Here is a 12,188-nt window from a genome sequence, read left to right on the forward strand (position 1 = left end):
TTTCATTAGGTCTTTAGGGAATTCGCTAAGTAGCGAAACAAAGATTTAAGTTTTTTTCTATATTAAAAGGACTGAAAATGTAATTTCAAGTTACCCTCCACTGATAGAGTTGCATTTCAGATTCACAACAGTACCATACAAAACTGTGTCTGATCTAGTATCAATTAGATATCCATGTTTTTGTTTTTGAAAACTGATTATTTACAAGTGCGACTTGCGCACTTATTGCTTGAGAAACAACGGAGAGTAAAACAATTTGTCAGTTAGAAAAACGACGTTATCTTCCAAATCATTGATCAGTCCCATTAATGATTAATCTTGATGGTTCCAGGATCTGGAGTCTTTGCTAGAAGAGATTGTAAGCCTGGAGATCTCCTGAGTCTCTACAATGGAATAAGAATGTCGGAGAGAGAATCTAGGTAATCGTTTTATCCAAACCTGAACCTAAACCTAAACCTAAACCTGAACCTGAAGCTTAACCTGAACCTGAAGCTTAACCTGAACCTGAACCTGCACCTGCTACTGAACATGCACCTGTACCTTATCCTAAACCTGAACCTGTAAACCTAAACATGAACCTAAATTTGAACCTGAACCTGAACACGAATATGAAACTGAACCTGAACCTGAACCTAAACCTAAACCTAAATCTGAACCTGAAACTGAATCTGAACCTGAACCTGAACCTGAACCTGAACCTGAACCTGAACCTGGACCTGAACATGAACATGAAACTGAACCTGAACCTAAATCGGCTAATATTAAGTTTGGATCGCGATGTCCGAAGATCAGTTTACCGCGTATTTGGATGGGGAGATATAGTTATGGATATACCTAAGGTAAATGTTCTATATTTATGGATAAATATTTTTTCCATTTAACTTTTTTTCGGAAATGTTTCACTTCTTTATTTCTTTAATAATTTTATTTCTATTTTTAAACTGTTTAGCATTAAAGCGGATTTTGAAAACTTAAAATTGTTTTGAATACGTTCTTAAAATTTTAAATTTGAAAAGGGTTATATTTGTAAAGTATTTGAAGTATAGGATTAAAGATGAAAATTTTCATCAAACTTTAAATTATGATTTTGTACCATAAATTAGTTTGGAAAGAAGAAATATATTTGAAGTTTATTCTTAGAAAATATCTACTATGCGTTTTCCAAAAAATGCCGCTATGTAAGAAACACTTAAAGTCAATGCAGTTTATAGATCAGTTTTCTAAATACATAAACCTGGCTATATCTATCGCTAGGATATGTTTTTAATAATAAATCTTTTGCTAGGATATGTTTTTAAAAGTAAATTTATTGCTAGGATATGTTTTTAATAATAAATTTATTGCTAGGATATGTTTTTAATAATAAATCTATTGCTAGGTTATGTTTTTAGTAATAAATCTATTGCTAGGATATGTTTTTAATAATAAATCTATTGCTAGTATATGCTTTAAATAATAATCCTATTGCTAGGATATGTTTTTAATAATAAATCTATTGCTAGTATATGCTTTAAATAATAATCCTATTGCTAGGATATGTTTTAATAATAAATCTATTGCTAGTATATGTTTTTAATAATAAATCTATTGCTAGGATATGAGAAGAATATCCGATTACTCAGCTAGCCTGGGGCACAAGGAAACTTAATTACAATAGTTTTTTTAAAATCCAATATTGATAACTTACACAAATGATATTAGAAACAGATGATATTTACATAAACAGATGATAATTAACAAAGCTAATAAACAGCAACAGATAATAACAGATGATATTTAAATAAACAGATGATAACTTACACAGATGATAAACATGAACAGATGATAACTTACAAAGATAATATTTACATAAACAGATGATGACTTACACATATGATAAACAGAATCAGATGATAACTTACACAGATGATATTTACATAAACATATGATAACTTACACAGATGATAAACATATAAACAGATGATAACTTACACAGATGATAAACATAAACAGATGATAACCTACACAGATGATATTTACATAAACAGATGATAACTTACACAGATTATGTTTACATAAACAGATGATAACTTTCACGGATGATATTTACATGAATAGATGAAACTTACAAAGATGATATTTACATAAACAAATGATAACTTACACATATGATAAACAGAATCAGATAATAACTTACACAGATGATAATTGACACAGAAGATAAACAGAAACAGACAATAACTTACACAGATTATATTTAAATAAACAGATGATAATTTACACAGATGATAACTTACATAGATGATAAATAGAAACCGATGATAACTTACACAGATGATATTTACTTACACAGATGATAAACATATACAGATGATATTTACATAAACAGATGATAACTTACACAGATAATATTTAAATAAGCAGATGATAACTTACATAGATGATAAACAGAAACAGATGCAACTTAAGCAGATGCTATTTACATAAACAGGTGATAACTTACATAGATGATAAACAGAGACAGATGCTAATTTACACAGATGATATTTACATAAACAGATGATAACATACACAGATGATACGCAAAAAAAGATGACAGGACATTTCATAGACAGGACATTTCATAGACAGGACATTTCATAGACAGGACATTTCATAGACATGACACTTCATAGAAAGTTAAATAATAGATGCACATTTCCTATACAGGACATTTCATAGACAGGATAACTCATAGACAGGAAATTTCATAGACAGGATACTTCATAGAAAGATAGATGCACATTTCAGAAACAAGACATTTCATAGACAGGACACTTCATAGACAGGATATTTCATAGACAGGACATTTCTTAACCAGGAAATTTCCTAGACAGGACATTTCATAAACAGGACATTTCATAGACAGGACATTTCATAGACAGGACATTTCATAAACAGGACATTTCATAGACAGAACATTTCACAGACAGGAAATTTCATAGACAGGACATTTATTAGCCTGAACATTTTATAAACAGGATATTTCATGGACAAGACATTTCATAGACAGGACATTTCATAGACAGGACATTTCTTAACCAGGAAATTTCATAGACAGGACATTTCATAGACATGACACTTCATAGAAAGTTAAATAATAGATGCACATTTCCTATACAGGACATTTCATAGACAGGATACTTCATAGACAGGAAATTTCATAGACAGGATACTTCATAGAAAGATAGATGCACATTTCATAAACAAGACATTTCATAGACAGGACACTTCATAGACAGGACATTTCATAGACAGAACATTTCACAGACAGGAAATTTCATAGACAGGACATTTATTAGCCAGGACATTTTATAAACAGGATATTTCATTGACAAGATATTTCATAGACAGGACATTTCATAGACAGGACATTTCATTGACAAGAAATTTCATAGACAGGACATTTAATAGACAGGACATTTCAAAGACAAGACATTTCATAGACAAGACATTTTATAGACAGGGTATTTCATAGACAGGACATTTAATAGACAGGATATTTCATAGACAGGACATTTAATAGACAGGATATTTCATGGACAAGACATTTCATAGACAGGACATTTCATAGACAAGACATTCCATAGACAAGACATTTTATAGACAGGGTATTTCATAGACAGGACATTTAATAGACATGATATTTCATAGACAGGACATTTAATAGACAGGATATTTCATGGACAAGACATTTCATAGACAGGACATTTCCTAGACAGGACATTTCTTAACCAGGACATTTTATAAACAGGATATTTCATTGACAAGATATTTCATAGACAGGACATTTCATAGACAGGACATTTCATTGACAAGAAATTTCATAGACAGGACATTTAATAGACAGGACATTTCATAGACAAGACATTTCATAGACAAGACATTTCATAGACAGGATATTTCATAGACAGGACATTTAATAGACAGGACATTTCATAGACAGGACACTTCATAGACAGGAAATTTCATAGACAGGATACTTCATAGAAAGATAGATGCACATTTCATAAACAAGAAATTTCATAGACAGGACACTTCATAGACAGGACATTTCATAGACAGGACATTTCATAGACAGGACATTTCATAAACAAGACATTTCATTGACAGGACATTTCTCAGCCAGGACATTTTATAAACAGGATATTTCATGGACAAGACATTATATAGACAGGACATTTCCTAGACAGGACATTTCTTAACCAGGACATTTTATAAACAGGATATTTCAAAGACAGGACATTTAATAGACAGGACATTTAATAGGCAAGACATTTCATAGACAGGACATTTAATAGACAGGATATTTAATAGACAAGACATTTCATAGACAGGATATTTCATAGATAGGACACTTCATAGACAGGAAATTTCATAGACAGGACATTTCTTAGCCAGGACATTTTATAAACAGGATATTTCATGGACAAGACATTTCATAGACAGGACATTTCCTAGACAGGACATTTCCTAGACAGGACATTTCTTAACCAGGACATTTTATAAACAGGACATTTCATAGACAGGACATTTAATAGACAGGACATTTAATAGACAGGACATTTCATAGACAAGACATTTCATAGACAAGACATTTCATAGACAGGATATTTCATAGACAGGACATTTAATAGACAGGATATTTCATAGACGGGACATTTAATAGACAGGATATTTAATAGACAAGACATTTCATAGACAGGATATTTCATAGATAGGACACTTCATAGAAAGATATATCATAGATGCATATTTCATGAAATTAACAATTTAAAAACAAGACATTAAAAAAAAAAAATTCTGGGATAAAAGGAACTTTTTCTTTTTTACAAAATTATCTTTCCATAATTAAGTCGGTTAACAAGGTCTAAAAAAGACTTCTTTAAAAAAATACTTTTTAAAGTGCATGGCTCACCTTTATGATATATATGATGTGTCCGAAATAATAACAATCTTATATATTGCAAACTATCAATTGTTTTGAAAGAAAATTTATTTTTTTCTTAAGTTTGCACTTTATCATTAATTATCCTAATCAAATTTACAGGGTTTAAAAAATCTTAAAGGAGTTGATTCTTTGCCACAAACTCAAGTTTTCTAATCACTTTATCTATGCAACCTGATGGTGTCAAGCTTTGATATTTCAAACTTTTACTATTTTAGCTAACAAAATTTATTGTTTGAAATATCTCAGGTCTAGACCATTGGGTTGCAAAGATGTAGGAATAAGAAAATCAGAGTATGTTGCTAATTGCTTTTTTATCTGTAATGGAAATCGTATGAAAATGAAAGTTTATTTTTCAAAAAAACAACATTTTTGATTAAACTAAAAATAGGCATTTAATCTTGTAATAACTACAAAAATGATGCAGTAATGATGAAGCTATAAAGAAGACGTTAATTAAGAATTAAGGACGACATTTTAGCAATCTTGTTTGTGTTTAATATTCTTGAAAACTGCATGTTTTACTGCAGTAGCTATTAAATCAACTTATTAATAAGAAATAGGTCAGTGTACACTGAACAATTGCTTTATATTCCATGTTTATGAGCTGATTTCACATCAAAACTCAAACCTTGTTTATAAATGTAGTCTTTCTATTCCACAGTTTAATGGATCCCTTTGTAGATAAGAGTTAAGCTTTACAAACCAGGGTATCCTAAAAACAGAATGTTTCAATTGTAGAAAAGTTTGTTGAACAAGATAACTTGAATATATTTATTGGAGAATAATCATTGTTTTTATTATCATTATATTCCTTGGTTTTTGTTATCATTATTTTCCTTGGTTAATATTAGCTTTTTCTGTTAATTTATTGCAATCTAAGTTTTCCTCTGTAGACAAACCATGCAAAACTGAATAATGCAGAGTTTTCGTTCATTAAACACCCAAGGTAAGCAATTCAATGCAAAGGCAATTATAAAGGCTAGGCAACAGCTTTTAAACGCAAAACCATACGCCTTAATGGGTCTAATAATGATGTCACAAAATGTCTTGGTATTTATATAATCAAAGTTTTTTGGAATTTTTAAGCAAAAACTTTCTGAAGAAATTTGTTGTCAGAAATGTGTAATTTTTAATATCTATACGATAATATGTTTGTCGTGCCATTGGGTTTCCTTGGGCTATGATTTTCTTTACAGTCTAAGTTGTACTCTCTCTATACAGTGATAACAAGAAAACTGTAGAATAGAAAGACGACATTAAAGCAATACTGAAGTACATTTGCAAAGAGCTTTACTGGCAAGTTATTAAATCACTTACTGAGTGAAATGGGTTTGTTACACTACACAATTGCTGTGTCATACGTTCATTGGACTATTTAAAATCATAATTTGAGACTAAAAGTCGTCTTCTTATTCCAGAGTTTTCTGGTTATCACTGTAGTACAACAAAACTTTATAATTAATGAAATCGGAAATTACTGTAAACGAATCTTTGGTAATTTCTATGCAAATGACATACGTAGCAAAATCACAATTATAGCGATATTTTCGCAGGAGATCATTTTTTCCTTTAAAAAATCACTAGTTCTAGAAGAACGTAAATCTGAACTTTATCCCTTTTTAAATTTTCCATCGGATCCTGCCAAAGTTAGCTGCTCGTACTGCTATTTTCCCCAACACCTACTGCAACCCAGCTCACTTTTAGCTACATTAGAGCTACAGGGGATTACTTAAACAGGAAAAGATTTTAAAGACGACCCAAACCTATTGTTTCAGTTCACATTAATATATATCTAATGTACTACAGGACAAATTTAAAGACGACCCAAACCTTTTTGTTTATGACAATTTTCAGGTTGCAATTAGACTTCTGCCTTCAATATAGTATCATATTGGTTTACTTGATGATTTGGTCAGTAAAAAAGCAAATTTTCTTATCTGAGAGTCATAAATGTAAGGAAAAAGACTGATTAAATTTTGTTCAGTTTTTCATGACGCCTCATCCTTTGGGAGTAAACATGAACACGAAGATCCAGACTGCAATCTGAGTTGCATCAATTTTAAAGATTGGGCCGACTTTTAAGCGTCGCAAAAACTTGACCTTTGATATTGCATCACTAACTCACTCGTACTTTTTTGTAGCCCTATACATTTACATTTTAGCACTCTAAAGCATTTATTTTTGGGATGACTGTGTGTAGATATACGTATTGTAGGTTTGGTGAGATTATCGGAATCTATGCGACTAAACACATCAAAGCAGGAATGGAGATTTTCGTGGACTACGGATATATTGAAAAGTAGTTATTTCTTTCTTATATTTGAAAATGAACACATTTTACACATTGTTTTGTAAATCAAACAGTTTCGTCCGTGAATATTTACGATTTTTTCATTCAAAAATGATATGTTTATTTTATCCTAACAGTTTTAAATAATATTTTATAATATTCTCATAATATTTTTCTTCTTGAATATATTCATTTTCAGACAAAAATAGACAGTTCGATCGGTGTGTATTTTTTTGAGGTCACTATTAACTATTTTAGTGGTGAAAGTTTCGAACAACTCAGGATATTTAGCTTGTTGATTGCTCCATTTCTCTATTTATTTGAAAGAAATTGTTAAAATTGGGCTAACTAATGAGGAACACTAATATTTTAAAGCTCATATTAAGCTTGTTTCAGTTTCTAATCATTTGAAATGAAGCCCTGAAGTCCTTAAATTTTTGCCAGAAATCCGTAATTTTATTAATTTGAAACTGTTTAATCAGGTATCAGGCTACACAAGGTATAATCGAGAACATGTTGGAGATGATGAGGGTGACTGGGGGCTGGGGAAACAAGAAGGAATTCAACTCAGATCTTAAAAGAACCATCGGATACTTTAGAAATAAGGTAGACATATTGTTTAAACTTTCATTGCGCGCAGTTGCGCTATAATTGTGAACAAGGAAGCAATTAGATATTCGCGAAATTGCACAGAATTGCGCGGAATCGCTTTCACCGGAATTGCATTTCCTTCTAAAATCAAAAATTTTTACTGTGACTTACAAATTTATGCAGCAGATATACAAGAATGCAAATATCTCTGTAGATTTTAAAATAATCGAGGCCCGAGTTTCACTTGTTTCAGTTTATTGTATGCCACTACCAAAGTTTAAATTGAATTTTTTGTTATTAAAAGAAATTCCGCAATAATTAAATGCATTTATTGCGTGCCATGAGGTTTTAATTGAATATTATCAAAAATTGAAACACAAACGCAATGAAGTTGGACGGAATTGCGCGCAATTTAGTTGCGTTTATTGCGCGCAAGGGCTCGCAAGTAAAATCCACTTGCTTTGGAAATTCACTTATTAAATGTGTCTGCATTTTTGGTGCTTTTAAAAGAGAACGATTATGATAAAAAAGATAACATATAACTATTTTTATGACTAAATCATGATTAACTCCGAAAAATTCTTTCGTTCTTTGGATTTCCAAAATGTACTTTTTTTTAAAGATGGCTCTCAATGTTTTAAGCAAATCATTTCATTAGACATACAACAGTACAATTATACAACCATACAATTGTATAACCGTACAACCATAAAATTGTACAACCTTTTTAGGAAACACTTTTCAATTTAAAGGGACTTTAAATGGAACTTTCATTTAAAGAGGAGAATGCCCGAATTACAATGATGTGGAAGATATTGCCGTTTTGAGATTTCAAAGGGATTAATGCTGACAATTTTTATCAATAGTTTTAAGTGAAGAAATCCGCAAGAGACTTTTTAAGAAAAACCACAGTTAAAGTGAAAAACATGGATAATGGGCTTATTTTTAATTACACAATGAAAATCACCTGTAATTAAACCCGTTTTATTTATTAGATTTTCATTGCTCATTTAATGTGTGAGCTAAAATGTTTCAGGGTTTTATTCTACAATTTATCTTAATATGTCAAAAGAGCTGGACAGTTTCAGTCAAGGGTAATATGAAGTTAATTGTACTTAAACAATTGTAAGCTAGATAAAAAACGTTAAACTTCCCTATTTTTGATCAAATTAAGGGTTTAAAGGTACCTTAGCTAATCGAGTATGCCCTTATTTATTTTGAGAGTCACTTAAAATTACAAGGGTAGTCCCTTTAATACACTCAAGACCGTGTTGCATATACTTGAAATGCCAGTTTAAAACAATTTATCAGCTGACAAGATAAATATTCATTTAACTGAATTCTGCATCGTACTTGCAGTACGAATACTCTAAGAACTAAAAAAAAGTCATTTGATGTGAAATAAGAAATCTGTTTTACAAAAACCATGCAAAAAGAATTGAGATTTTGCCACAAAATCAAATATTCTGATGGCTAAATCTTTGTGACCAGATTGTGTTAAATGTAAATAAACCTTTGGCATTTCAAACTTAAATTATTTGATAAAACAGAATTCATGGTTTGAAATTTCTAAGGTCTACAACATTGGTTTGTTTAGATATAGGAATTAGAAAATCAGAGTTTGTGGCAAAGACTCAATTACTCTAAAATCAACACAAAATGGTTAACTTTGGAGGGAGACGTTTTTTAGATTAAGTTATCTTGAGTTGATTATATTAACAGGACTGTAAAATGCAGTTTTAATGCAATTAATTAATTGATTTAGAAGACAAATTAAAACATCAAGATAATGTTGTGGACAATATCTCCAGATAAACAATTAATTAAAAAAGTAACTGTGTATACCACACTAAACTAAACAATAAACTAAATGTACCACACTAAAATAAACCATAAACTAAGTGTACCACACAAAACTGAACCACAAACTAAGTGTACCACACTAAACTAAACCGTAAACTAAGTGTACCACACTAAATTAAATCATATAATAAGTGTACCACACTAAACTAAACAATAAACTAAGTGTACCACACTAAACTAAACCATAAACTTAGTGTACCACACTAAACTAAACCACAAACTAAGTGTACCACACTAAACTGAACCATAAACTAAGTGTACCACACTAAACTAAACCATAAACTAAGTGTACCACACTAAACTAAACAGTAAACTAAGTGTACCACACTAAACTAAACCATAAACTAAGTGTATCACACTAAACTAAACCATAAACTAAGTGTACCACACTAAACTAACCCATAAACTAAGTTTACCAAACTAAACTGAACCATAAACTAAGTGTACCATCCTAAACTAAACCATAAACTAAGTGTACCACACTAAACTAAACCATAAATTAAGTGTACCACACTAAACTAAACCATAAACTAAGAGTACCACACTAAACTGAACCATAAACTAAGAGTACCACACTAAACTAAACCATAAACTAAGAGTACCACACTAAAATAAACCATGAAATTAAGTGTACCACACTAAACTAAACCATAAACTAAGTGTACCACACTAAACTGAACCATAAACTAAGTGTACCACACTAAACTAAACCATAAACTAAGTGTACCACACTAAACTAAACAATAAACTAAGTGTACCACACTAAACTGAACATAAACTAAGTGTACCACACTAAACTAAACCATAAACTAAGTGTACCACACTAAACTAACCCATAAACTAAGTGTACCAAACTAAACTGAACCATAAACTAAGTGTACCACACTAAACTAAACAATAAACTAAGTATACCACACTAAACTAAACCGTAAACTAAGTGTACCACACTAAACTTAACCATGAAATTAAGTGTACCACACTAAACTGAACCATAAACTAAGTGTACCATCCTAAACTAAACCATAAACTAAGTTTACCATCCTAAACTAAACCATAAACTAAGTGTACCACACTAAACTAAACCATAAACTAAGAGTATCACACTAAAATAAACCATGAAATTAAGTGTACCACACTAAACTAAACCATAAACTGAGAGTACCACACTAAAATAAACACTGAAATTAAATGTACCACAGTAAACTAAACCATAAACTAAGAGTACCACACTAAAATAAACCATGAAATTAAGTGTACCACACTAAACTAAACCATAAANTTTTTGCAAATTGATATATTCACAAAATTACACTTTTATAGCTTGATTTTTGGAATCTTTCTGGCTTCAATGTTGTTGATAATGTTTTAAAGTTTATGTTTTCTCATTTTTCTCACCAAACAACAGAGTACTAACTAAAATAAACCATGAAATTAAGTGTACCACACTAAAATAAACCATAAACTAAGAGTACCACACTAAAATAAACCATGAAATTAAGTGTACCACACTAAAATAAACCATAAACTAAGAGTAACACACTAAAATAAACCATGAAATAAAGTGTACCACACTAAAATAAACCATAAACTAAGTTTAAAACGGGGTTGACAAGTAATTGTTTGAAATATCAAGGGTTTAAACCATTAGTCTGCAAAGATATAGGGATTAGAAAATTAGAAAAGAGAATGGTGGTTTAACGGTGTAAGGTGTGAAGAATTAACACATTTAAAGTTTTTTTTCATGTTAAATGATATTTATAAACAATGTTATTACCAACTAGCTCGGGAACCCAGCTTTACCTGGAAACTTGTATTTCTCTATGAAAGTCAACCCACTCCACTTATAAATCAACATATAAGACAAATCGGTCCGGGGGTTCATGAATCATGAGTTATGATCGGACATACTAACAATCAAACAGAGATTACTACTTTGTATAAATAAATATATATTCCAGGTTGATGAGATGAAACCTCTGATAAAAGCTGTGAAGATGGCCAGAACGTTTCTCTAAAATATTCCACTGTTAGCATAGTTGATTTTTCACCTAGAACATCTGCACATAGCGGCCAACGTTTTGTTTACTGGCATTTACTTTTTCCATCTAAAAAATGACAAATACTTGCGGAGGCCTCCTATTAAAATTTTCCAGCAAAAAAACGCCAGTCCTTTATTTTAATAATCAGAATTAAATTGACCTTTAACTTTATGGAATAAAAATAATTTTGTGCATATCTTACATATTGCTGGAATTCTATCTTGTTTAATATATACGTAAACTAGCCTTATAGGGCGCTTCGCGCCCATCTTCTAAATTAATTGTGAACATGTTCTCTTTGTGTACATCGTAAAACAAAACAAAAATAATTCGCGGATTTTCACCAAAAATTTCGTGGATTTTCAAAAATTTAACGAAGATCGAATTTTGATGGAGACAAATATTTGAAATTTTGATCATTCATAAACCTTCCCTG

General features: G+C 30.7%; 1 protein-coding gene across 1 annotated transcript; it reads left to right on the plus strand.

Moving 5' to 3' along the window:
* The first annotated feature begins 334 nt into the window (after nucleotides 1-334).
* On the plus strand, nucleotides 335-12,056 carry LOC111714001 (uncharacterized). Its single transcript, XM_023489001.1, has 7 exons — nucleotides 335-419; nucleotides 767-839; nucleotides 1,595-1,639; nucleotides 5,863-5,915; nucleotides 7,185-7,268; nucleotides 7,742-7,865; nucleotides 11,672-12,056. The coding sequence occupies exons 1-7, from the start codon at nucleotides 400-402 to the stop codon at nucleotides 11,726-11,728; spliced, it is 456 nt and encodes a 151-aa protein (XP_023344769.1). The 5' UTR covers nucleotides 335-399; the 3' UTR covers nucleotides 11,729-12,056.
* The last annotated feature ends 132 nt before the right edge of the window (nucleotides 12,057-12,188 follow it).

Source organism: Eurytemora carolleeae, unplaced genomic scaffold (genome assembly GCF_000591075.1).
Source record: "Eurytemora carolleeae unplaced genomic scaffold, Eaff_2.0 scaffold1491, whole genome shotgun sequence".
Classification (NCBI taxonomy): Eukaryota; Metazoa; Arthropoda; class Copepoda; order Calanoida; family Temoridae; genus Eurytemora; species Eurytemora carolleeae.